General features: G+C 43.4%; 1 protein-coding gene across 9 annotated transcripts in view; it reads left to right on the top strand.

Annotated features, from left to right (window-relative positions):
* The window catches only part of LOC117428127 (inositol hexakisphosphate and diphosphoinositol-pentakisphosphate kinase 2-like), a 30,482-nt gene extending 8,682 nt beyond the window's left edge, over positions 1 to 21,800 (top strand). For 2 of the 9 annotated variants that reach the window (XM_058995378.1, XM_058995379.1), the window contains exons 8-32: positions 79 to 240; positions 479 to 600; positions 885 to 986; positions 1,369 to 1,455; positions 1,892 to 1,967; positions 2,092 to 2,201; positions 3,529 to 3,614; positions 3,801 to 3,926; positions 4,366 to 4,410; positions 5,589 to 5,710; positions 5,868 to 6,050; positions 6,410 to 6,551; positions 6,923 to 7,146; positions 7,535 to 7,662; positions 8,035 to 8,149; positions 8,501 to 8,608; positions 8,719 to 8,835; positions 9,236 to 9,376; positions 9,868 to 9,961; positions 10,808 to 10,930; positions 14,388 to 14,450; positions 16,770 to 16,949; positions 18,713 to 18,850; positions 19,194 to 19,316; positions 19,589 to 21,800. In XM_058995378.1, coding sequence (XP_058851361.1) covers positions 79 to 240; positions 479 to 600; positions 885 to 986; positions 1,369 to 1,455; positions 1,892 to 1,967; positions 2,092 to 2,201; positions 3,529 to 3,614; positions 3,801 to 3,926; positions 4,366 to 4,410; positions 5,589 to 5,710; positions 5,868 to 6,050; positions 6,410 to 6,551; positions 6,923 to 7,146; positions 7,535 to 7,662; positions 8,035 to 8,149; positions 8,501 to 8,608; positions 8,719 to 8,835; positions 9,236 to 9,376; positions 9,868 to 9,961; positions 10,808 to 10,930; positions 14,388 to 14,450; positions 16,770 to 16,949; positions 18,713 to 18,850; positions 19,194 to 19,316; positions 19,589 to 20,193 — 3,522 coding nt within the window. In that variant the 3' untranslated portion in view covers positions 20,194 to 21,800. The remainder of the gene's footprint in view (positions 1 to 78; positions 241 to 478; positions 601 to 884; positions 987 to 1,368; positions 1,456 to 1,891; positions 1,968 to 2,091; positions 2,202 to 3,528; positions 3,615 to 3,800; positions 3,927 to 4,365; positions 4,411 to 5,588; positions 5,711 to 5,867; positions 6,051 to 6,409; positions 6,552 to 6,922; positions 7,147 to 7,534; positions 7,663 to 8,034; positions 8,150 to 8,500; positions 8,609 to 8,718; positions 8,836 to 9,235; positions 9,377 to 9,867; positions 9,962 to 10,807; positions 10,931 to 14,387; positions 14,451 to 16,769; positions 16,950 to 18,712; positions 18,851 to 19,193; positions 19,317 to 19,588) is intronic. The other 7 variants (XM_058995380.1, XM_034046762.3, XM_034046763.3 and 4 more) reach the window with 7 other exon arrangements.
* The last annotated feature ends 6,057 nt before the right edge of the window (positions 21,801 to 27,857 follow it).

Here is a 27,857-nt window from a genome sequence, read left to right as displayed (position 1 = left end):
AACCTGGACTATAGTGAGTAGTCTTTTGTAATGCTAATTGTATGGGTGTTTTTCTTGGGGGGTGCTTCTCATTGCCAGGTGTACACAGTGGGGCCTGACTATGCCCATGCAGAGGCGCGCAAGTCTCCTGCACTGGATGGAAAGGTGGAACGAGACAGTGAAGGGAAGGAGATCCGCTACCCTGTCATGCTCACTGCCATGGAGAAACTTGTTGCTCGCAAGGTCTGCATGGCGTTTAAAGTGAGTCAATTGTTTTTTTTATTATGAATTTAATATTTACTCTTGTAATAAAGGTATGAAGATAATGTCTTTGTATTTAATTGCAATCATATCAGTAATGCACTCCATTCTGCATTGATGTCGCTGGTTCATGCTTTCAGCGGCCCTGTACAGTTATCTAGCAGTAGTGCTCTTCAGTTGTGTTTTTTGTTTGTTTGCTAACTGGTTCTGATTGTCCCGCCACATGTCCTGGTCACAGCAAACGGTGTGCGGGTTTGACCTGCTGCGTGCCAACGATCACTCTTACGTCTGCGATGTGAACGGGTTCAGCTTTGTGAAGAACTCCATGAAGTACTATGACGACTGTGCCAAGATCTTAGGGTATGTGTGGCTCTCTTTCTCTGGGGAAGGAGCTGTACAGGCTGCACATGCTCTGCATGCGTGTGTGGCGGGACAGCTTTGTTTCGCTGTGGGTATAGAAATTTAAGTCACAATATGCATACGACAGGATGTGCCACGCCATCAGTGAACATACTTGGTTAGTCCCTCTTTAAAAAATCAAAAACAAAACATGTTAATGTAAATAAAAATAATGAAATGGGAGGTGAGATTGCCATCATATTTGGATTTGGAAACAAAACCCTGCTGCTGCTTCTTCCTGTCAGGAATATAATGATGCGGGAGCTGGCTCCCCAGTTCCACATTCCCTGGTCCATCCCTACGGAAGCGGAGGATATTCCTATTGTCCCCACCACATCAGGAACCATGTGAGTAGCAGCACCGGGGATGGGGAGGGGTCGCGGTGTATTGAAAGGGATTGGATCTAACACAGTCGTTTCATAAACCCTAGCTGTCGTACACATCCGTTCTCCTGTACGCGTCTCTTTAAATAAATACACACTGTTGCAAATGTGTTTTCTTTTAAAAACATGCCGTTTGGTACGGCATTAAGTTCTCAATTTACTTGCCTTGCCTTCCAGGAGTGTCTTTGGGTTTTTAAAGTATCTTATCAGTCAATAGGGAAAGCAGCTGGGTGGTTACATACAGGGTCCAAGACTGCATGTTTAACTAATAGTAGGATGTGTCCCATCATTGGAGAGATGCTGTAAATACAAGGCAGGATGTGCTGATTCGTGTCTCCTCCCTCAGGATGGAGCTGCGCTGTGTTATTGCAATCATTCGACATGGAGATCGAACCCCCAAACAGAAAATGAAGATGGAAGTCAGGAACCCAATGTGAGTTGTTTTAATTCTCTTCAGATGTGGTGGGTTTTAGTCCTGGCGGGACCTCCAAGGTGCTGTCTTATCTTAGCACCGTATGTTAACAAGTGCCATCGGAAATCACGCTGGAGCCTCACGGGACTCCTAGGTCCCACTCTGAGGTTGTGTGTATTTATCCTGTTATCATATATACTCAAAGGAGTTCCTTCTTCAGCTTGACAAAAATACTTCAGGACTGAAAGGGTTAATAAGCTTTACAGATTATTAGTTATTTCTCACATGTACCTGTGTGTGTGTGTATGTATATATGTATATATGTATATATATATAAATATAAATAAATGAAAATGATTTGCGTTTCCTTTTTTTGGGCTTTACACTAAAACAATCCCCCAGTTTTATTTTGCTTTCTGTCCAAAATGAATTCTGTTCACGTGTGGCTTTCTTTCAGGTTCTTCGATCTGTTTGAGAAGTACGAGGGGTACAAGACTGGGAAACTGAAGCTGAAGAAGCCAAAACAGTTGCAGGTGAGACTGGACAGGCGAGGGAGGGGTGGTGCAGCCGCTCATAGGGTATAAAGATCATCCTCGGTGCTCCACCATGGCCTTGTCCACCACAACCACGCATTCATACCTTCTGTTCCTTCTTCAGGAGGTGCTGGACATCGCTCGGCAGCTGTTAGCTGAACTGGGCCAGCACAACGACTGCGAGATCGAGGAGAAGAAATCCAAACTGGAGCAGCTGAAAACTGTGCTGGAGATGTAAGTGTCAGAATTATTATTATTATTTATTTCTTATGAATGGGATTGGGAATAGCGAAAGAGTCCTATCGGAAAGTATAGCACAATACAGACGACTGCAGGCTAGGTCCACTTCACCATTACTATGATTAACTACACTTTGTTGCTTATGCCAGTTTACCACACTGGCTTTGCAATTTGACTGTAATGTGCTTGCTAATGTGATGTCATGTTTTACAGACGTGCTGCCACTAGGTACTTTTTTCCTGTTCCTAGTCCTCCATGCTTCGTGTGTGTTGTGCATTTCCTTAGAGCTGGCTGACTGTTTCCATTCTCATTCTTCACTGTGCATTAAAGTGTAGTGTCGGACTGTGTCGACAATTCTTGCGTCTTTATTTCTTTTTTCCTCTCTTCCTTTCTGTTTCTGAAGGCAGTCGAGCGTGAATGACTATCAGTACTCTCTCCTCACCCCTGTTGTTTTTGACAGGAGTAAAAGGTTTTGTCTTTTTGTTATTGGCATTATAATCCCAACCAATCAACCACTTAACTTCCGTCGGAACAGCAACCTGTCGCCCTGTACTTGCTGTCTAATCCTTACCAGTCACCTTCTAACCCCCTGGGTTGTCAGTGAATGTTTTAGGGTCCCTCACTGGCCTCACTGTGCAGTTCTGTTCAAATCAATGAAATCCTTTGTGCTGTGCCATGTCTTCCTGTCTTGCCGTGTCGACTGGCTGAGGTTTACCCCCAGCCCCCCCCCCCCCCAGTGTGCCGTGCTGATAATGTTGTACTGTTGTTTTTTAATCTCGAGTGGGGTCTCTGCTTGTCTGTTCTGCATTGTCTTACATACTTGCCTGTTTTTCTAATGTGCAATTTTGTTTTATCTCTGCTACTTGTATTGTACTGAGTGGTTGAATCGAAATCACAGCAACATGAAAAACTAGCAAAGAGCATCCTGAACATTTCCATGCTGAGCTGTACAGTGGTGACGCTCCACCAAGTAGCGTTGTCAGCCTCAAAAACACACTGTAGTGGGGAATCCTTGCAGGCGACATCGCCACAGTTTCAATTCAAAATACTACTTCTTGTAATGCTGTCTGAATACATTAAATCTGTTCTCCCCATATACTGCATGTTGCTTCTTTCTCATAGTTAAAGCAAGGTCATAATTCACATCTGCCTTGGCACTACCAGAAACACTCCTAGACAGTTCATAATTTGCCTGATTTTACTAAGCGTTTTGAGTTCATGCTTAGTTAGTAAGTATGAAGCACAGTATCTGTTGTGTGCACAAGGGTTTGAGAAATGTTGAGGCATTCCAGATTTAACATGTTCTTGCTGCTGTTTGCAGGTACGGCCATTTCTCTGGGATAAACAGGAAGGTGCAGCTAACCTATCTGCCTCACGGGCAACCCAAAACCTCCAGTGAGGAGGAAGGTATGTGTCTGTGTGTGTTTGTGATATCTAATATCTCCCATAACAATGTGGCGTTAGTGCTGACTTTTTCCTGGATTAGACATCATTAAAGATACCTAGTACTGTTTTAAAGGTTACCCACCCCATACAGAATACTCTAAAGCACTGTTGATAATTCAGAGAATAATGTATTGTCTTCTACTTCAGATTCCCGGAAGGAGGGTCCGTCTCTGTTGCTTGTTTTGAAGTGGGGAGGGGAGCTGACCCCAGCTGGCAGAGTACAAGCAGAGGAGCTGGGCAGAGCATTCAGGTGCATGTACCCAGGAGGGCAAGGTACGAGCCAGCTGACACACAGTTACTGCATTCCTCGAAGCACAGCACGGACGGAAATAAGGCTCCCATTGCACAGCAATTTCAGCCAGTCCTGGTTTAATAAGACACACCTCACCTGAGCTTGCCACCTATACACTGTGGCTAAACAATTCCTTGAAATTAAACCTGTAATCCACGTTTCTAATATGCATGGGGGAGAAGACAGCAAGACAGAAATAAGAAATGTATATAAAAAACCAAACTCCCGCTGTTGGAGGTGTTTCTTTAAGAGCGCAGCTTATTTTCACAGGTTAGCATGAACAGTGAAATGTGATCTTTCCAGACAGTGGTGTTGGTGATCCTGCAGTGGTCGTCTTTGTGTTAAAGGGTGTTGCAGTCTGAAGTGGCCGTTTCCTTTTAATCCTTCTCTTCCCTCTTGCCTTTTTGACTCGTTAACTAGATGGTAGCGGCAGAGCCCTTGGCTGCGAGTCTCCTATTGACTGTGGTAAGAAGGGCTTTGGAAACCTTTCCTCTTCGTATTAACTCTGGCCCGTAGCCTTGCTGCCTTCACCCCACTAAACTCCCCCTGCTGCACCCTAACACATCCATTGGACTAACAACTCTGGGTGTGCAGAAATATCTTCCTCCTCTTGGTGTCTGTCCTTTTTGGGATTCCTTTTATTGGGATTTCTTTGAATTGTATTATTCTTGGTGCAGAATAAGTTATGTTGGCTCAATGCCCCCCTGTTGCTGTTACTATAGCCTCAATAAATCTCCAGGAACTGGATAGATGTTGGAATTTGATTCTTGACTCTGAGATTACTCTTCCCATACGTGTTGCCCCCTGTAGCTGAAAGAAGTTCAGAGCGAGACCCATACTGTTCAAAAAGCACAGCCTCTGGATTGTACACTTGATTTCGCAGATACTCGATACCCGTTCAGCTACAAACTCCTAGAGACTTTTTTTGTAAACTCAAAGTTTTGATTTGGCTGGGACCAAATCAAAACTTTGACAACCCGCTAATCGCACGTAACAAAACTGTATTTGATAGCGTTTTCTTTTTATGAATAGAAGATACAAAAAAAAAAGAAAACACTATTAAATACAGTTTTGTTAAGAGAGATTAGTGGGTTGTTAAAGTTTTGATTTGGTCTGGGCCTCTGTTACAGATTTGAAATAATGTGTTGTTTGTTTTTTTTTTTTTTTTATATAAACAAAGAGGAGGTATCTGAAGGTCCCCCTTTATTGTATCCTGCTGTCTGCTAATACTATTTCTCAGACTGCTGGATGTAAAGGATGGATTCCTGAGCTCTGACTGGCTGGCTCTTTTTCTGCGTTAGGGTTTGATCATAATGGACGTGAGCATGCAAGCTACTTTTTTTTTCTTTCTTTTATGGTTTTGTTTTTTGTTAACAATGACTGAACATTTTTTAATGTGTTCTTGCCTTATAATACATGTTACAGAAACTTTTTTTATAAGGGCTAACTCTGGATAGATCTGGGTACGCCTTGTGGCCTTTAAACAAGCATTTTAGACGGCTAAGTTTAGACTCGGGGCTATAAAATAGCGTATGGACTAACGCTGTTTCATTTTGATCTGTAGGTGAGCATTGCGGGTGTCCCAGTCCACAGGCTGCAGCGCCCTGTGCAGAGCGACACTAACGCTGTGCTGTTCTCACTAGGTGACTATGCAGGCTTTCCAGGCTGTGGGCTGCTCAGGTTGCACAGCACCTACCGACACGACCTCAAGATCTACGCCTCTGACGAGGGGAGGGTGCAGATGACAGCCGCAGCCTTTGCCAAGGTAAACCATATATATATATATTTATATATATATATATATATAATATATATATAATCCCGACTGCACCAGAGCTAGTTTTTCATTTGTGAAGCTAGAAATTTAGGCTGAGGTCCTTGTTTGTGGAGAGTGACCTTGCCGGGCTCTGTCTGTGTTGCAGGGGCTGCTGGCTCTGGAGGGGGAGCTGACCCCCATCCTGGTCCAGATGGTGAAGAGTGCTAACATGAACGGGCTGCTGGACAGTGACCGCGACTCGCTCAGCGGCTGCCAGCATCGGGTGAAGGCGCGGCTCCACGAGATCATGCAGAAGGACCAGGACTTCACCGAGGAGGACTTCGATAGGGTAACTGCTCAGTTATACAGCCAGGGCTGGAATTTCTGTAAAATGCTTGTTTTGTGAGACTTTTTTATTTATTTTTTTTGTATTAATAATCACTTCTATACAAAGCCCAGAAAAAAAAAAAATAATAATAATTGTCCTCAGTATGCATGAATGTAAAGGATGGGCTGTTGATGATTTCATGGGAGCTGAGTTTAGTTTAGTGCTAATCAGGGTCTTTGAAACCAACTGGTGTAGTGCATTGTAATGTAGTAAAAGATAGGGGTGAGGTTTAGATGTAACAAATAATAAATAAATTACAAAACCATATGTTTCCTGCAGAGGCACTGTATATGGAGACACATGTTTTGCACTTTTTGCAGCTGGCCCCCACTGGCAGCTCCTCTGTGCTGAACTCCATGAAGCTTGTTGGGAACCCAGTGCAGACCTGTGACCGAGTCTATGCACTCATCCAGAGCCTCACATCCCAGATCCGCACGAGGCTCGAGGACCCCAAGTCTGCAGGTAAACGATGGGGGATGAATGTGTGATGTGAAGCTTCCTGTTCTTTTCAGATTCCATTCCCTGTATGTAGATGGCATTTGTAAATAGTGTACCTCCTAATGTTCTTTTTTTGATAGATGTTGATGTTAAGCAATGTGCTTTTGCATGTAGCTATAGGGTTTGGTACCCTAGACCCATTTTGGTGCATCAGAGATATTAATGGTTGGCAAAATATGATCAGTTGTTTTTGCTATTTTTAAAATGAGTCTTACTTGAATGCAGCTTGAGAGTGGTTGTCCCTTCTGTATATTTTGTCTTCAATTATCGCATACCTTTTAGGAAGTTCGGTAGGCATTAGAAATGCATTGTCTAGCCTCCCTTCCACCTCTCAGATCTGCAGCTGTACCACAGTGAGACTCTGGAGCTGATGCTGCAGCGCTGGTCCAAGCTGGAGCGAGATTTCCGCATGAAGAGCGGCCGATACGATATCAGCAAGATCCCCGACATCTATGACTGCATCAAGTACGACGTGCAGCACAACAGCTCCCTGGGGCTGGAGGACACGCTGGAGCTCTTCAGGCTGTCCAAAGCGCTGGCTGATATCATCATCCCGCAGGTTGTAGCACTGGGAGACACCAAGACCTTTCAAATAATGTATTATCGACACATTTGCATCCTACCGAATCATAGTCTGTTACTGTTCCATACTTTATGAATGCGCTGAAATACGTTGAATGCAAACAGCAAAGAATTAGAGACTGGAAGGAGGAGGGACACAACTAATTCGGTCTGCTTTTTTCAGCACGAAGCATCTCTGAGTAGGCAGTGGAGCGAGACTAATGAACTTCTCGCCCTACTACTGAATTGGGGAGTAGGACACTTCAGTGGTGGAGCAGATTTAGACATGTTCTGCTGAGAGGAGACACCACCAGTGTAAGCCATTGTGAATGTGCAGCTCTTTTAGTGATTTGCTCATGCCTTGCCTCCCCTCCTCCTTTTCGCAGGAGTATGGCATCGACAAGGAGGAGAAGCTGGACATTGCCTACACATACTGCCTCCCGCTCATCAAGAAGATCCAGCTGGACATGCAGAGGACACATGAGGACGAGTCTGTCAACAAGCTGCACCCTCTGTGAGTGCCTGCTCCCCCCTCTCTCTCTCTCTATACCTAGACATCTGCCAACCTGCTACTCTCTGTATCATTTATCATCATCTACATAATTCAAATATTTAATATCTAATGTTTTAATATTCTACTGTTTGTGTTCTGTAATATTGCGCCATTATTTTTCATGCTCAATAACTTTTCTAGCAAAAATGGCTGATTTGTGGAATAGCCTATTACTGTTGTGTTAAGCAAAATAGTTACCTTCATTCCTATTCCCTGTATATCGCAGATGCAACTTCACTCGAACAACAAAATCAAGTCTTGATATGGTGCAGATTGGTGGGAAAAAAAGAATATGGGTGGGGCTCTGACAGACTCCTGTGATTGGTGTTTCAGGTACTCCCGTGGAGTGATGTCACCGGGCCGTCACGTGCGGACACGGCTCTATTTCACCAGTGAGAGCCACGTGCACTCCCTGCTCAGTGTCTTCCGCTACGGGGGTCTTCTGGATGTAAGCGTGCACTCTCTTGAGGTTGGCGTTGGTGCTAGCAGAGGTTTGCTAAAAGAGATCTCCTGCTTTGCAGTTATTTACAGTTTTTGTTTTGCTTCCTTCTGCTACTGCACAGCTTGTAGTTGACCCCCATAATGCTGGTAGAGGCAGGGGCATGCCTGATTAGTTCATTTACAAAAAGTGTCAGAAAGGCAAGTTTATTTGCTTGTAACTGAATACTTCCCATAAACTTGGCTGTAATTGAATCGGGCTGCATGTTTATGAATAAATGAAAAAAGAATATGGCAGCATTCCAATGCTAAGTGGCTCTGTGTAGTAGTACATCTCTGCCTGGCCCTGTGTCTCTGACAGGAGCTCAATGACCAGCAGTGGAAGAGAGCGATGGATTACCTGGGCGCTGTCTCGGAGCTCAACTACATGACCCAGATCGTCATCATGATCTATGAGGATAACAACAAGGTATATCGGAGCGACAGTCCTCTGTCTTTTAGCAGCAGTTCAGTCTTGTGGTTTGTGGCGAGCCACGTCTGCCTCTGCTAGTCATTAAGCCATCGTGTGCTGTTGTGCAGGACCCCTCGTCGGAGGAGCGATTCCATGTGGAGCTGCACTTCAGCCCCGGGGTGAAGGGGTGTGAGGAGGAGGAGAACGCACCCATGGGGTTTGGGTTCCGCCCCGCCTCAGCTGAGGCAAGTCTACCCGGGGGGGGGGGGGGGGGATTATGAATACTGGCTTTCAATCATTTGTTACTGTGGAACAGCACACCTGGGATGCAAGGAAGGCAACTCGGCTGTGTGATTTTATGTCACTTTGAGCTTTCTAACCAAAAAAATTTAAACAACAAATTGTCTGATTATAGTCTAATGGAAGTGGACATTTAGTCGTTCTCAAAGAAACAGGGCTTAGTGTGTTGTGTTGTGTGTTTTTTTTTTTTTTTTTTTTTTTTTTTTTTTTTTAAATAATGGTGATACCGGTCCAGAGAGGTTTAACAAGTCGGCAGAGATGAAACAGAATGCAGTTCTACAGTGTGCTGTTTTAGTGGAGAAGCTGTATATTAATGTCAGCCCCTTCCTGTCCTGCCCCTGACAGAACGAGGAGAAGAAGACAGACCCTGGCAGCATAGAGGATCTGTCCCACGACGAACCGGACCGGGCGCTGCCCCTTTCCGAGCCAATCGGCATCCAGAGGAAGTCTCTACTCACCCGTACGCCCAAGGCTGGCTCCATGGAGGTATGTGGGGTTACCAAACCAGCAAATCAAGTCTTTCAATATGAATCTACATGGTGCTTAATGAAACGTGGGAGGTGGAGACACCAAATGATGGGCATCAAGATTCTTCGACCACCGCCATGGGTCATTAAAGAGTCCTCAAGATGACATACGTTTTAACATATTCCCAGCTTAATACAGACACAGCAACATTGCAAAGTGGCTTAATAACTTTATCTAGAGAACTGGATGTCTATTTGCAATAACACGCCGCTAGGACATTGTTTAGTAAATATTTAGCGATTTGATGTCTGTCGGTCTGTCTGTCTGTCAGTCACACTAACCTTTTTTACTTAGAACTTATCCAATTATGCTATAAGTTAGGATCGTTGCAGGATCTGGAGGAGACTGTCTTTTTCCATGCACATACAGAGGATACTGCTCAGGGTGATCTACCCTATCTACAGCTGTGATGGGGGATGAGTGTCACTAACATGCTTTTTTCTCATCAGGTTCTGTCTGAAACCTCTTCTTCCAAGTCTGGGGGCTATCGCCTCTTCCCTTCCTACTCCCGACAGTCTCCAGAAATGAAACAGAGTGGCTTAGGTTTGTATCTGTTTGGTCTCTGTGCTTCTTACTTTATCAGAAATTATATGAAAGTATTCCTGTCATTACGGTTTGGTAAAGTAATGTGTCCGGGTGAACCATCGGTCATGTTTTCTGTACTTCCATCAACACAGGATCAAGTTTTCGTCAGACAGCCAATGTGTTTTTCTCTACTTGCTGTAACTTGTCACAGACGTGTCTGATCTGGTTTGTAGAATGTTTATAAAAGGCTACAGTTGTTTTATTAGGTCTTACTATAAACCTTTGCAGTTGCATACATTTCCACGTGGGAGATTCTCACTTTTTTAAGTTTTCCCTGAATTGGCTTGTAAGATATGAGATCGGAATTGCTATTCTCCTGGAGGGGGTAAAACAATGAACTTGGATAGTAGTGATCGCTGTGCCTGACGTACTAACATAGTGAGTGTTTTATAGTATGTGAGGCACAGCAGAACTTTCCTTTGCCTTCAGAATGACGGCCTCTCCGTTCCTCCAGTGAATGAATGCTTGAGCCTCGCTTTACATTTTTAAAACTCCCCTTATCTTAATGAGGCTCTCAACTCAACAGCATTGCTTGTGTGGCCCCTGGGTGTAGTCGATATTTGATTTGCTTTTTCCTATAAAATGATGTCAAGTCTTAGATGCTTCAAATTGAGAGGATAAAAAGGCAGGTTTCCCCTGGACAGGATTTCCTGCACTGAACCATGCTGCCTGTGTGTTCTGGTGTAAACTCTTCATCCTCGTTGAAGCTGATTCACCGAGTGAATAACCAACCGCATGTTGTGATGTGGTTACTAATATACCCTCCTCCCCCGCCCTCCCCATATTCCTCGTTCTCCTACACAGGGTCCCAATGCGCAGGGCTCTTCAGTACAACTGTCTTGGGGGGGTCCTCTAGCGCCCCCAACCTGCAGGACTACGCTCGTACACACCGCAAAAAATTCTCCGGCAGCCTCTCCTATAAAGACGGTACGTCCCCACACTTATTTCTTTGCCAGGGGTTTTGGGATGTTTTTTTTTTTTAATTGGGGGGAATTGGTTCTAGTTCTTGTAGAAAATATTATTTTTAAATTTAGTAATACAACATGAAACCAACCAAAATGATTTTTATAAAGTGACGTGGACTGTAAGGATCAGTACAAGTAAACTTTGAATACCCTGCATATATAGATGCTTTGCAATTATCATAAGTACGTGATTTACTAAACCTAATAATAAATCCTGAACTGTACACCCCTGCAGGGCTTGCCTATAACTTTAAGTCAAGTCCATCTCAAGGTCGTTCTGCAGAGCACTGTCATGAATTCTGCTCAATCCTGCGCTGCTGTATGGTAACTTAATGTTGGTTACAGTGTAAGGATTGTGTCCTCCCATTCTCTCAGTGCGTTCGTCCATGTAAGGATTGTGTCCTCCCATTCTCTCAGTGCGTTCGTCCATGTAAGGATTGTGTCCTCCCATTCTCTCAGTGCGTTCGTCCATGTAAGGATTGTGTCCTCCCATTCTCTCAGTGCGTTCGTCCATGTAAGGATTGTGTCCTCCCATTCTCTCAGTGCGTTCGTCCATGTAAGGATTGTGTCCTCCCATTCTCTCAGTGCGTTTGTCCATGTAAGGATTGTGTCCTCCCATTCTCTCAGTGCGTTCGTCCATGTAAGGATTGTGTCCTCCCATTCTCTCAGTGCGTTCGTCTGTTCTCTGTCCAGCTTGCTTAGTGATACAGAGTAATCCACAATGAGCAAAGGAATTCATGAATGGCTCGCTTGCAGCAGTGCAGTACTTTTCTATGCTCAACACTGTCCCAGCCTTTGGTGTGCTGCCAGATGAAAAAGAAACCAGATTCATAGTGTGGAGAAAAACTGCTTTAAATAATGGCAGTCACTGGTTTTTGGGGTCTCTAAACATGTCGGTACACTTGTTTAGTAGTGTTAGTCTGTGCTGTGAGGCATGTTGTACTTTTATATATGAATTATTGTTAATGTTCCTGATTTGGATTTACCGGCATCGGCAGCAACGTCCAGGAAACCACAAACACATTGCTCAACCTGGAAAGGGCAGGGTTAAACAGAATGCACTGCTCAACCTGGAAAGGGCAGGGTTAAACAGAACGCACTGCTCAACCTGGAAAGGGCAGGGTTAAACAGAACGCACTGCTCAACCTGGAAAGGGCAGGGTTAAACAGAACGCACTGCTCAACCTGGAAAGGATAGTGTAATTACTGTAGGAAACAACCAGGTGTCCGAAACATCCCCTCCAAATACAAAAGGTGAAGGTTCGACTTGCCTACATTCTTACTGCCTTGCAGACTGTCGCGTTACACACGCTCATTCTTACTGCCTTGCAGACTGTCGCGTTACACACGCTCATTCTTGCTGCCTTGCAGACTGTCGCGTTACACACGCTCATTCTTACTGCCTTGCATTTAGAGCCAGACTGTCGCGTTACACACGCTGATCATTTTTGGCGCTATGGCAACATGACCTAACCGGCATGGATGAAACCTCCTGTAAACTGTACACCTAACAACACTGCCTCTGCATGGGGAGGGAGAGGATGACAAACCTGCATGGATAGGGGGAGGTCACAGCAAATACAGTGAGTGAGAAACACCTCTTCAAATTGGCATGGAATCACTAGCATACAGAATCAGAGATCATACCGTCTTGATGGTGGTTTTGTTTTTTTATAATAATAATTTTGACTGTCATAGTAGCCCTTCAGTGTGTTTCTTGGTTCCTCCATTGGGGGGAGTTGTTGTACATCAAACTGACATAAATCAAGCACTGCTGCAGTTAACTGTGGTGGCTCTTCAATTCTGCTGGCTCACTGGGGCCGAGTTCTTCTATGCTTCACCACACCTACCACTAGGGGTCACTGTGCCGACACAATGGGATATTGTTACGCAGCAGCTGCCATTTTAGAAAACCTCCATGCAGGTTGTGTGATGTCCTTAACAAAAAAAAAAAAAAAAAAAACACAACCTCCCTGTCACAAGGCTGGCTGAGTGGTGACATGTCAGACCCGGAAGAAACAGACAGACAGAGACAGCGAGGTTGGTGAAGCTGAGCACTTGGTTGTGCTCAGCATTTAATAAACAAAACAAGAGAACACAAAAAACAGGACACGGCACTTCACGCCAAAATAAAAAGACAAACAAAACGCACTAACACACAAAACAAGCGGACGAACGTTAAACAAGTACCGTGCTGGCACTTCCAGCATGCTGTAGCAATTGTTATTCTTTACTTTAGCTTTTATTTCTCCTTCTCTCTCACCCGTTCTCCACTCACAAACACCCAACCCCGAGTGAGTGAAATGTGCATCTATATATACTGTTGTGCTGGGATTCAATTACTAATTAATTATTCACTTGAATCCCAGCACGTGAATTAATTACGTGCAACCTCGTGCTTAAATACAATTATACATTTTTAAATACACGTGAAACACAGACCCGTTTATATCCCGTGTACCAATGACTATACACCAACATTAACACACCACACGCAACATACAACACAGAAATGCACACAGGGGCGGAGCACATTGCCACACTCCCACATTGGCTTTATAATATCCCATTCAATATTGTGTTTGAGGTTGGTAAAGCCTGTCGTTATCAGACTTCAGCACAAAACCTTGTTCTTTTTCTTTAGGAGAAGTGTGCTGACACAGACTACAAGACATACTTTACCATAGGCTCTGTGTTTTGTGTGTGTGTGTGTGTGTGTGGTGTTTTATCGGATGTGAAGGAAAGCATTACAAACCTTACAGATCAGGACTCTAATCCAGGTCCTCTCTGCATTGGGTGGGAGGAGGGGGGAGGGTAAGAAGCCTGGGATCGAGTGTGGGGGTGATTGAGAGTGTGGGGAATGTAAATGTCTCCGCTGTGGACTGGAGGATGGCTGTTTTTTCAGTTTTAAGAAGCCTGGTATTTCGAGTGGAGAATGGAAATGACAGCACTCTCCGGGCTGGGTTTTATGTTGTCTGGGGCAGGCAATGGGGTGACAGAATCAATCTTCTAGATGTTGCTGGGATTCCCTCTCTATGGGACCAAGCTCCTATAAAACTGATCTGGCTCTCTAGTTTGAGAGCAAATGGCTAATGACGTTCCCTCCCCATGGCAATCATTATTATTATTATTATTATTATTATTATTATTATTATTATTATTATTATTATTATTATTATTATTTTAGTTTTCTCTAAGTACTGTGCATCTCAACCTTCCCAGCGTCCGTGTTTGGGCATCCTCCCCTCTTCCCTGCCTCCTCCCCTCTTAGTCCTGACTAAACCAGGAATCCTTGTCCCCTTTCCTCTCAGACTTTGTGCCTTGAACACTGTCCCTGTTTACTTCTCCTCTCCCCCCTCCCCCCATGCAGGTGCAGAGTGAAAGAGATGGTAACTCTAGTGACCTTTTTTATTTCCTCAGAGTTGTTGTCTATGCCGGCAGTAAAGCGATTTTCTGTGTCGTTTGCAAAGCATCCGACTAATGGTACGTCTGCTTCTTTCAAGTATATTTCCACTCCTCCACCTCCCTTGTCTTGCATGTTTCTGGGAAAACACTTTTTTTGTAATGAGCTTCCACCTTCATGTTTTCTTACCTCCCATCTTTCTTTGTCTGCCCATCCGCTTGGATTGTCACCCACTGATACTCATCTCTTCATTTTTTTTACATTCTGTCCGTAACCTTCAAGAATGTGTCACCCTCACCTGTTTTTGATTCGTTGTTTTTAATTGATATATATATGTGTGTGTGTGTGTGTATATGTGTGTGTGTGTGTGTGTGTGTGTGTGTGTGTGTATATATATATATATATATATATATATATATATATATATATATATATATATACACATATACACACACACACACATATATGAACCACGGGTATATACATACTATCATCTATGTAATTTCAGGATGTTTTGAATCCCACCCATCTACTGAAAACTATATGATGATTATTAACCCTTCCCCCGTTATCGATGACTGATATTTGCCAGTTGCTCCATTTTAATGGCTTTTTAAGAAGTAACCGCGATCACAACCTTCTAAGAGGATGGAATGCATCCTCAAATGTATTGATACAATATGGAGAACTTAGTGGATTGATACTGTGATCTGTTTGCAAGCGAGAGCTCTGCCAGTTTGGCTAAAGGAGCATCTCTCTCTGCTAGGTAAGCAAACAGAGGCGTCTCACGTCCAGTGTAGGGCACAGACTTTTTTTGCTGTAACTTCAATTAACAGAACTTGTCCCAGTTCTTGCTAATGGGGAAATGGTTACATTGTGATTTGTTTCATTCTTTATATTCTATGTATTTATTATATTGTGTTTTTTTTTTAATGAAGGCAAAAACATGTGTGTGTTAGTTTCTAGTCCTTGTGAAAAGTGAGGAACTGAATCCCTCTCTTCTCATGCCTGGTTCCCTCCCCAGCGACGCTGTGAGGCGTGCCTGTCCCAGCGACGCTGTTAGTTCAAGGCCTGCCATTTCAATACTTTAGATTAAGCTTAACTCCTGTATGAATTGACTGGAGACCACTGCAGGGTGAAATACAGGGTGTTCAAACCGACCTGTCGCAATGTGCATCACTTCACATAGTTATGTTTTCATTGGCGATCTGCAGCTAGTTCTCCACATGTAAAGAATTGAAGATCTTTTTTTCCCTTTTTTTAACGCTTATGTTAAGCATGTATCTCAAGGTCTCTTAAATTAGAGAAGTGGTAATAACAGTAAATTTATTTTGTAACCATCAAATGCAAAGCCCAGACTGTGCTTAATAACGTGTTCATGCCTTTATGAACTGATTTGAGTCTACTGAGATTCTGCCTCTGATCTTTATAGATGATCCTGTCTGTCTATCTGCCCACTTAGACATAAAGCAGATTTGAACTCGAGTCTCCAGAGATTAAACCTTGCATCCTGAATTACAATCTACCACCATCACCCACCTAACCAGCCTAAATGTTTTAACAGCCATTTAAAAAAGAAATCATCTGTCTTTCATTCATGTTTTTGCTTATTTCTAACCGTGATGCCTGCTCTTTTTTATGCTGTCTCTTAACTGGCATTCCTTTTGATTGTTGGCTCTCTTTGATTTATTGAGGGTGGAGAGATACAACAGGAACGGAGTGTTCCTTCGGCTGTTTGATAGCTTGCAACGGAGTAACAGTGTCACAGGCAGCTTTGAGTAGATTGTTTTAAACAGCATTAGAAACCTCAGAAACTACATTCATCAGTCATTTTAAACATTTAAATAAAGGGATACCAGAACTAATAAAGACGGGTTCAAAACACCACTATATGAGTGGGGGCAAGGCCTTGACCTTTGTTTGTTTTAGTTAGACTTTCAATTAGCTACTGTATGACCTCTGTGTGACCTGCCATATTGGTCAAATAAATACGAAGTAATCCAGATGTTAGAATGGACGCCGGCAGGACCGAAACTCCGAGACTGCTTTTACTGGCCCAGCATGTCCTGCATCAGTCCAACGTCTTTTGAATATCATCTTTAATCCAGTTCGGAGAAAAGGCCCTTTTTATGGTCTCAGTCCCATGTGGTCCAATAAAATCTATCCAGCTCTCTTTTTACTCATCAAAGAGACAGTCTTTTTGATTTTCAGATTTTTGTAAATATGCCCCCCCCCCTGTCTGAGAAGCACTGAAGTAATAGAGGGAGAGGGAGAAAGAGATGGAGGGGAGATGGGTCCCAGGCGCTGACCATGCTGCATTGCTGGCCCTTTCTCCTTCCCTCCTCCTCCTCCTCCTCCCTCTCTGTCCTTCCTCCCTCGCTCTACTTCTTCTTCCCCAGAGGCCCTGGAGGAGCACCATGTTGCCCAGCTCTTGCGGCGGTTCTCTACGGACCAGGCTCTGGGGCGCCACCTATCTATGGACAGGGCGCTGGCCCATCATCTGCACCATTGCTCCTACCACCTGCGCCTGTTCCGCAACTGGTTAATCAGCGGCCAGGACACCATCGAGTGCCTCTACGGTCAGCCCCACAGCACCGCCCTGCTGGCCGAGGCTGGGCCTGCAATGCTTGGCTGTGCTTTGCGCAGCGCTCTTCTCTCACTGCATGCTTGCCTGTGATACCCATAAAGCATTTTTTTTTTGTGCTTCTTCAGAAAATCCTTTCTTTGCCTGGGGGCCACACCAGCCCAGCTCAATCTGAGGACACCATGACCTCCGGGGTCTCTGTTCCACAGAAACTCACAGCTCGTTCCCCTCTAGTTAACCCTCAGTGCAAGGCAGGGATTTTGTATTGACGGTTTTTTCTTTTTTTTTTCTTGCTTTGGGGAAATACTTAAATCAGTGGTGTAGGGGGTGGAAGACAGTATACATAGCATATCCAGCTGCTAGTCTAATGGTCTGGAATGCTGAGTTGCAGACTGGAAAGTAATGGATTTGAGAAGCTCAGGGGTTATGCTGCTGGCCTGCACTATGGAAGACGGTGGGTTTAAGATGCTTGGTGATTGGAGACCAAGGCTGCAGTGTGGCTTTTATAAACTCACACAGAGGTTGAGGTTGGTTGTTTTGAGTTGCATGCCTTGTGTGCATCAGAAAGAGTTACGCGCCCGCTCTGGAGAGACTTTGCAAAGCTATGATGTGAAATGGCTGTTTACTATGTGCTGCTACATACTGTGTCTAAGCAAAAGACCAACTTTATTGATTGTACTTCTTGGCTAGGGACACTCTCTCTCTTGTGATGATACCCACAGACATACCGTGCATCTCTAAACTGACTGGCCTTCTCGGGGAGTGAGGGACAGACAGTCAAACCCAGGAATTATTTAGTACATTGTTTAAAAAAATTGTTTCGGTCCTGTACAAACAGCATCAGCAGGTGCCCATCGATCACCTAATGTTCTGTATAAAGAAAAGAAGACGCAAGAGACTGTTTCTTTCATCCCACTGGTAATGCATTTTGTCTGCTTCTCTCAATCTCAGAGGAGGTTGTGATTGCATAATGATCCAGTCAAAAGAGAGAATTCTTTATTTTTTTCTGATTTTATTGTTTTATTTATTTTATTAAGTCCTTTGGGTTCCTGAGAACATTGTCTGTACACCTGTGAGTGTTTGTGTGCAAATGCATGAGCTCGAGTGTCTGGTTTTCCTTGATGCCCTAGGCTTGCATTTTGATTGTAAGATTCCATGACGATTGGCATTATGGCTGGTCGATTTGTGCTGTATGTGTCCCAGTGTTGCTGGGATCAAACTTTGTACGGTAAATGTTTGGCGAATGTAATGAAGTGTTATCTAAACAAATCAACATGTTGGTTAACTGACTTTCATCAATCACATTTTTTTTTAATAGTTTTTGGCTGCCATGCTTGATGATGGGTATTCTGCAAAGTGGCATGACCCTGTTTGGGTCGTCTTCACTCTAGATGCGTGTGTTTGTATTGACTTGGCTTCAGCAAATTCAGAATTGATAAACTGAATGGCATTGCTATTTTGATAAGGCAGATGCAGTGTTTGTTTGATTTCTTTCATCATTATAGAAAGATAATGAAACAGAGACAGACTGATAGGTAGGTAGGTCGATGGATCGATGTGCAAGTCACTGCATTGCTTGCTCAGTAAATCAGACTACGTACAATCTGATCAGATATTGATCAGTCTGTTTGTTCTCATTGATTGATCAACGTGTATCTTGTGCTTTTGAGCTGCAGTTCTTCTGACTTCAGTAATTCGGCCAAACTTCCGATATTGTGACTGATGGGCGGGTGGATTTCTGTCTCTGTTGTGCTGCAGGGTTCGAAGGCTGCTCGATGGTGCCCTCTATCTACCCTCTGGAGACACTGCACAACTCGCTCTCACTCAAGCAGGTCAACGAGTTCCTGACTGAGGTGTGCGAGAGCGGCGGCGACTCCCACTCCAAGGCCAGCAAAGGTGAGTCTCGTCCCTTTCTTTCTGTCTTTCAATTCAGATGGTTTTTATTGGCATTGCATAACATGCACAGACATGTTTAAACAAACATCAATAGGAGAAGAGCACAAAGTCATCCACTTTTGTATTTCCAATCTCGCTCTCGCTCTCTCCCTTGCCATCCCCAGCTGTTTTACTTTATTTTATTCATTTTGCAATCTGTTTGTTTGACTTGGCCTCTTATGTCTCACTGTGATACAAGTGAAATGAAATGAATCCAAGTCAATAAGTCTTTTTTGGCATGACTGTTAAACAAGGACTGTCATTTAATGAATCTCTCTCATTGTGTGTGGGTGTGGTTCTCCAGCTCTCTCGGACATATTCGATCCTCAGAGCCAGCCACCAGTGGACACGTTCACCCCACAGCGTGTGCTCTCGTCCTCTGTGTCTGCCCTGTCCCTGCGCCATCGCTCGGACCGCCCTCCCTGGTGTAAGTACCATCCCGATACACTGGGTCTGTATTTGATCAGGATGTATACTGATGTTGTTAATGTTTATGACTTTCTCAGCCAGTCTGAAGTTTATCTTTAGTACCCTGTTGCATTGTAATCTATAATTTGTTTTTTACATTTGCTTGCAATAGGATTTTAGAATTGCACACAGTTCTTTTTGTTATGTAACATCTTGAAATGTATTTTTGTTTGGTCCTGTTAGTACTGTACACCTTTATCATTCTCTGTGTTTGTGTGTGTCTCTCTGCAGACAGTAGCGGCCCCTCCAGCACAGTGTCCAGCGCTGGACCTTCCTCCCCCACCACTGCTGACACGTCTCCTCGTTTCAGCTTGAGCGACAAGATGCCCCTGACCCCCCAGAGCAGTGATGAGACGCACGTGGGTCAGCAGAGCAGGCTGCCAACAGGGAATAGCCAGACAAGCTGCCAGCCAGTAGACACAAGTCTACTGAGCGGTCAGCCGAACAGTAAACCAATCAGCCCCCAGGAGCCTAGCGGCCAGCCAGTCATTAATACAAGTCAATCCACCAGCCCCAACCAGCATAACAACCAAGAAGGCCAAACAGCCGCCAGTGAAAATATAGAACAGCAGGGCCTTCCTGCGACCCAATTGGCTGGGCTTGAGAGGAAGGGGGCTAACCCAAATCCTCTGGGGTCGCTGGGAATCCTTCTGGAGGACGGAGAGAGTGAATCAGAAACAGCCTTCAGTGCTCAGTCAGCCCTGCCTCCAGAGGAGCCTGAACAGTTTTTTGACACATGTGAGACAGTGGAAGTCTGGGAAAACAGCCCAAGTGACTCCCAGCAGTACCCTGAGAGCACCCTGGAGCTTGGGGTAGCGCACGTGTCCCATCCTTAGGGATGGATAGAAGGGAGAGGCAGATCTCAATGCTGTACAGAACACTTGGTCCGCTGTGTTTTCGATGTCACTGTGTTTTTGATACATACTTGTACTATAGTAGAAAGGAGATATAGACCACGATACTTGTGACCTACAAATGTGATCGTCCGATATATACAAAGTACACTGGTATCAAATTGAATCTGCATGGCTTAAGAGGTAAATGCTTGTAGTTCAATAACATAAAGCAGTTTACTGTAAATACTGTAAATTCACAATCCGATACATTTTCAAAAGCCCAACTAATCCATTTTATTTTACACAACCCCCCCCCCCCCCCCCCCCCAAAAAAAAAATAAATAAATAAATAAATAAAACTAATCAGCTATAAAGCCAATCATGTTTGCTGGAACAATAATACTAAACTGCCTTCCTAAAAGTGTTAACATCTATGAGACTGCTCGCTCCCGCATCCAGTCATGTTTACTGTAGCAATAAAACTGTCCAGCTTCTATTTTTACTACCGGTCACTCTGGAGCATCTGATACATTTGGAAACATCAAAAAGAAAATGGCTCATACTCCCCATGTACCATCTGATTCTTTTAAGATCCTGTACAGCCTTAAGTTCTGTCCCACGCATGTGACATTGTGTCTGTTACATGGCCTGAGGAAGCGCAGTTTTATTATTGTTTTTCATTTTGAGTAGAGTATTTTTTATTTTTTTGTTAGTATTACGAATTCTATTTGCCACCACGAGTATAAGCTTAATTCTTAACTGCTGTGGCGGATTCAGCAGAACCCACACAAGACACTTTGATTATCCAATGATGGCACCTTAATCTTTGATGTATTGCACTTTTGTAATGCGTTGGCATAAAAAGCCTTCGGGGTCCAATTTCTTCTCATCACCAGTTGAGACTTAATCTTGATGTCTTTACATGAATATTGTGCAAGCGTCAGAAACGGGTATGTCAATTCTTTACCAGAGTCTGCCTCTCGTCTCTCAGCTTCTGGCTATGCAGCACAAGGGCCCACTTCACAACATGTGGGATGTCGCTCGGGCAAAAACTGCAACTCTTGTCTCCAGTGCTACTCACCGGCTGTTATTAAGGTAAACGGTGATCCATGAACAGCTAACGGGATACAATAAATACTTCATTCTTAAAGTGAAAGGACGCCAGCAGTGATGCTGAAAAGAACTATAGATGATGGGCAGGGCAATAGCTCTCGAATCTCCATCCAGGACAATGTCTGCTTTTATAGCGCATGCAACATCACGTTTATAGAATCACTGAACAGAACTGATTAGTACATTGTTCTGTTTCATTTACTGTACTGCTTTTTTTAAACCTTCTTTTTAAACTGCTGTCATTGTTAATGGGTTCTGTGTGTGTGTGTGTATATACAGTAACTGCACTGAGATAAGGCTACACTGTATCTGGATTGATTATTATTTTTTTGTATAGTACACGTGATTATGTATGTAGGAGACAGATATCTTTATTTAATGTTAGTCGGTAACATCAATGCTGCTCTGAAGCAAACACTGTAAAAACTGTACTCCATGTTAATAATCATAAACCTCTAAATAATATAAAACCTTCTTGTGCTGGTGATTTTAAATTCCATGTGTCCTGTGGTTCTCATTATAGATCAACCTGGCATTTTAGCTGTTGGGCTTAATCTCTGTCTTAATAGAATGTTCTGCAAGTCTTTGCCTGTATCAGTCTATAGAAGGTTGTTATCAGTCAACGTACTGACAGAATCTCAGCTTTCGAGAGTCTATACCAGTCTGTAGGGGTCCCAGCGGTGTGATGTTCTTCCAGTCTGCTGTAGACTCAATCAGTCTCCAGGGAGAGCTGGTTTCAGACTGTCCTTATCCATTCCATATAAATGCTATTCTTAAGTGCAAAGTTTCTCATAATGGGGAATCTGGACCAGGCGGCTTACCAAAAGCCTCGTTGCTAGTGTATAATTGAATCTGTCATGTTGTCGGCTTGGACTAAGAACCACAGCTGAGTGCTTCGTCACCCAAAGCACATGCATAACACCCTGCTGCTGTTCATTCCTGCTGCTTTCAGTGTAAGTAATTCATTTTGACTCAGCTTCTTAATGAGGCAGCAGGGACAGGTTACCACACCAACATGTGCAGCATATACTGGCTCTGGAGGAACAATTTGAAATACAACTGAAGGTTTTAGAATGAGAATGGTGAACTTTCAAGATCACTGCATTTTTCTGAACCCCTGGCTCAAATTTAATCGGAATTTGCCTGGACATTCGGTTGAGAGCTTATTCCGAATCCACAGGGTGAGTTTCGTTCCTGTGGTACTACTGTACTGACACTGGGCTCATCTCTATCTCAATCTCTTATCTCCTTACACTAATGCTGCCATACCTGTACCTTATCTGTTCTGCAGCTCTTTTAAACAGTCAACTTGCTAGGGTTAGGGTTAGCACATGCAGTTTCCATCAACAACAATGAAATGCAGGTTTTAGTTGACGAGTTGTGATTTGTTCATCACAGTCCCCTACACACACAGACGCACACATTATGCTGGAGCAGGTCCAGGTTCTTCCTCTACAGTGACCTTCAGACCCTGAGCTATTGCTGGTGGTGCTGTCCTTAATTTCCCAGCTTATCAGATGGAATGGAATCAATGGATGAAGAGCACTGGGAAGCAATGGTAGTGTGCACTTCCCTTAGAATAGTATGTCACTACCCAGTACTCACGAAGGGGTCCTGACCTCGCGCTCTGTGTGTGTTCATGCTTTCGAGCTTGCTGTTCAGCTACTTCGTTAGTTATTTGCTCTTGCTTATATAGCTCGGTGAGACCAATACTCAGAAGAGATTGGTGAGAGAGTCGTCTCTTCGCTCAAGCAACACCACCACACTGTCACGCTGCTTTTACAATGTACCTATTAATGAGAACCTGGAACCGTAATATTGAATGTGGTATAATCACTGGGGGTGATCTAGCAGCAATTCTGTGCCTCTCATAGATATAACGTGTCTCTTAAACACAAAATGGATTAATCCAATGCTGTTGAAGCATTCTTATTTTACTGCTTTAATTTTTATCAATTGTGATTATTAAGTAAATTGGGTTTGGTTATTTTTTTTCTTTTACAATAATTTATTTGAATGTTTTGTATTTATTTTCCATGCCACTGTTTCCTAATTAATACATTCTGAACGATACAATGGAGAACTGATGGTTCTAATTCCAAAAAGGACATACTGCAGCATTTTTTGCACACAGTGAAGTACTGCTGCCCACAGCCCCCTCCCCCATTATGCTTGTGCTGCACTAGCGTACAAAAAGAGACACTGCAGTATATTTGAAAACGCTGCTTTTGTATACAACACAGTGTTTTAGCAGTGGAAGAGACCTTGCTGATACCAGCCGGACAGTATTGCAACTTGTTTCTTGGACCATTTGGTTTGGTTTTATAAAGTGGTTTCTTTAATTGGTATTTCCCCTTTGCACACATTGTGACTTTTTAAAACGCTTCTACCAGTGGTGGGGCTGGCTCGCGAGGCTCCAGGTTCACAAGGATGCAGTTCAGGTTTATTACCACCCTGCCATGTCTAGGAGGAATTGGGTTGGACCGTCCTTCTGAACCTGTTCCATATGGTCCTCCTATTCCAGCCTCTTCTCAATCCAGCAGTGCCTGCACCTGCTTTACCAACTATTCTGTCAGTGGGCGGCTTATACTGCAATTCTCTCTTGCTTTCGATATAATTGTTACTTTAAATAAATGCATCCAGCTTGTTAATGTCACAGTTTAATAGGGTTCTCTGTGAGTACCTTCCTTCAACTCATCACAGAAGGTTATGCATGTACAGTATGTTAAAAGCATGTTTGCTTATCCCTCCTGGAAAATATTAAATTGCTGTAGGAAAAAATCTGTACTGCCATTCCTGAAGATGTTATGTTGGATAAAAAGGGCTGAAACAGCTGCTATGTTCTGTTAAAGGGGAGTACATATTGGGTATATTTGTTTGTATGTGTTGTTTGAAGTATGGCTCTGATTGTGTGGTGTTTGTACTAACATACTTGCACACATATTTGAAATTGTACTCAATGCCTTGTGGTTTACATCCATCACTATATGAGTGGCCTAGGCATTAACGTTAAATATATCGGCAATATACTGTAGGCACGTTGTTCAATGGTGCAGACTCTTAATTGGCTATGGCATATTCATTTGAATTACAAATCTTAATACTCTAGACGAGACTTACTCAATCTATTTCTCTCTCTCGCTGCGTGAGTGGGGAGGGGAGATGGATTGGACAGCTTGCTCCGAAGACAGACTGCCTGTCATATTAATATTCCACTGGAGGCCTCGTTGTTTTTGGGGGTCGATTTGAAATATGGCCGTGTCTTTGGAGTGTGACAGCTCATTCTGCCAGTCCGGCCCTAATGAAGTGATTTGAGGAGGGGGGAGGGGGGTTCCAGTTCAGGAAGGCACCTACAGGGAAGGTCTAAGTGAATGGGAAATTCATAAAGCTGGTCAGGGGCCCACCTAACGTCATGCTATAAACATTCTAGTTTAATCAACCAGTAAAGCATCGCCAGGAGCTCAACGTCTTTTACCATTTATTAACCTCCAGTTGTTACAAACCTTACAAAGTACTACTGCACAATGGATATAAAAATCTAAACTAACAGCTTGATCATGTGAAGCACTTCCAGTAGCTTTACACTGCATACTGACGTCCTGATTGACAAACAGGGTTTCGTATGGCTCTCTGTATATTGTACTGTGCCATTTGTTGAAGCTAATTCTGCTAACTTAAATGGCTGCTAATGGTGCAGTGCACCGTGTACTGTGTGCGGCGAGAGACATGGGTGTACTTGCAAAGCCGGACGCAGGATGTCTAGTAGCTCTGGTAGCAGCTGACAGAGGGAATGGAACCCAGGAGAAACACTGACATTTCAATTAGCAAGGAAATTGCTAAAGCCATACAGCATGAACTGCATGGAATATATACAGCACAATACAGCATGAACTGCATGGAATATATACAGCACAATACAGCATGAACTGCAATGGAACAGGATTGTGAGGTGCAAAGACCAAACATTCCACAGATGCATTGCCAGAGACGTACGATCAAAGCATGCATGCCCTAGTGTCACGTTTGTAGTGTTTCAGTATACCTGCCTCCCTGATCGGCAGAAAGAAAGATGACTCACAAAGGATTTACTGAGACTGGAGAATTGTTAAGTGATGTTTAATCCTCTGCTTTGCATTATTATGACTTAATTCAGAAGCATAATTCAAATCTAGAAGATGAACAATTGAGTCTAAATGAGAGTGACATTGTATTACTGCTGTTTGACGTGATCTGGAACCACAATAAAGCATCTGCTGACTGGCACATGTAGAATACTGGTACAACATTGTGCTTTTTTAAAGATAGAAATACCTAATGTTGGATTTGTATCTAATCCCCCCTAAGGTCAAAGATGACTCATCTTTGAGTGTGAATGTGTTGCCATGACGATGAGATTTGTGCCGCTTTACAAATGTACTTTCCCATAATTGCCGTTAAGTACCGGTAAGTGAATGGAGGCCTCTTTATCACAGTAGGGTTCTGAAACATTGGAAACATCATCTCATGCCTCTTTGTAAATCCCATTTCTGCTTTAAAATAAACTGTCCATGTTCTTTATTGAATTTCTCAATGTACAATTCCTGGCTGTCCATTTTAAAGCTGGGATCGAATCAGTATCGAGTGGATAAAGAAAGCTTTCTTGTTTTTTTTTTTGTTTAATATAAAAACCATGTAGTTATCTTGCCTTTCAACACAATTCCTCACACCAATAATAGCAGGAAGCCCAGGTGAGGTAATCTTCTAAAGTAACTATAGATTCATTAGAATACCTTTGATGCCTTTGATAAACTTGGTTTTTACTTGTGCATTTATACAGTTCATATATATAGCCTTTTGAATTTTATTATTGGACCTATTTTTAAGTCCAGTTAAGTTGGTTTAAGCATTTAAAACGTCAGTGCACACTGACTCTCAGACCCTCAGCTCTAACCACTAGACTACCCTGCCTCCCAGTCCCTCAGCTCTAACCACTAGACCACGCTACCTCCCAATAACCACAAGACCACACTGCCACGCTGCCTTCCTGCCCCTTTATCTTTCTTAAGCACTACCTCGCAGGTCTCCTAGATTGAAGGAACTAAAACTCTATGATTTGTAAACAAATTCGACCTTGAACGCCCTTCATTTCTTCCAAATTCCAAAAACCCGTTGTCATGGAGACCACTGACTCTCTCTCTTGCTTCCTGAGTTTCTAATTTCCTGGCTGGCTGCAGTTTTCTGCCGCTCTGTGCGCACTCTCTCGGTGCTCTCAGAGCTGCTCTGGTTGATCACACATTGTGGCCAGTTTGTGTGCTCATTAAACCCACTTCACAGGTCCAGCCCCATCTCCTGAATGAGACCTGCTGAAGATGATCTCTATAGGAAGATCAATATCTTTACATCAGGATTCTTATCAGAGAATGACTGTGAATAATGCTTATGCATTGTCTGGGTCAATGATAAGTGTGTCCTGATTTAAACTGATCTACTGCATACAGTATTGATTTTTCTATATGGAATCTTAAAGAGAGAGAAACCCGATAGCAACATTAACTGGAGACTGTATTAATATGGGAATGCACAAGAATGCTGACTCCAAAGGACAGTGAGAAGATTCTAGGTTATTATCAGGGAAGAAACAGGTGATGTCTCTATATCTGTATTCCAGACTGTCAGTATAAAGATATATAATCACAATGACTAAAGCTTAGTTTTTAGTGTTTTACATTTAAAGCAAATATAACAGAAACATCTCTATATATTATGTTTGTCTGAATGTACAGATTTACTACATGTTTTAATACAGTACTTCCTTTTCCCCCCTGAAGAATGAGATGCACACATTTATGGTAAATGTCCTTTTAGGGAGCTCTATCTTATTATAAGAAACAAACACAGTGAAACATGCAGACACACAGAAGAGAGAGGAACTACAGGTTACCAAGGAGGTGTGAAGGTGACCCCCCCCCCCCCCCCTCCAGCCTCTCTGCTCCCCAGCAGCTGTGCTGTCGCTGTCGAGAGAGATTGCCTGCAGTCTTATACCGAGAACACGGCTCCAGGCTTCAACCCTGCAAAAAACCCCACAGCATTGTGTAATCTGAGGGCTACCTAATATAGTTATAAAATCTAGGCTTGCTGTCCTGTCTCTGCTCCCCAGGACACCCCTGTAAATATGATGCAAAAGTGCTGGCTTCTATAAAGAATGGCGTCAGGTATTATTAGTTGTCTAGGCAGTGCAAAACATGGCAGTTTTTTTTCTGTAGGAAGGAGATGTTAGGGTGTGATGGAAGTTGATTTACTTGGCTGCTGTTGCTCAAGCTATACCAGCCCAGCGACACAGAAGTGAAGTGTCATTTACATATGCATGTCTTTGAAAAAACACTTCGCTGAATAGGTGTTACAATGATCAAGAAAGCCAGCAGTAAAACTACATTACAAGACGGAGCAGAGAAACTATTAAGACAGTTCAAACTTGCAGGCGGGAGCTGCCCTCTACTTGACCCTGTGTTTTGAGAGAGGTGGTGTTTGGAGGGCTCCTATCCTCAGGTTGCCCCCTCCCTCCCTCGCAGTGT

This window comes from Acipenser ruthenus, chromosome 21 (assembly GCF_902713425.1).
Source record: "Acipenser ruthenus chromosome 21, fAciRut3.2 maternal haplotype, whole genome shotgun sequence".
Classification (NCBI taxonomy): domain Eukaryota; kingdom Metazoa; phylum Chordata; class Actinopteri; order Acipenseriformes; family Acipenseridae; genus Acipenser; species Acipenser ruthenus.
Note: the sequence above shows the minus strand (reverse complement) of the source record. Positions and strands in the feature narration are given on the sequence as shown.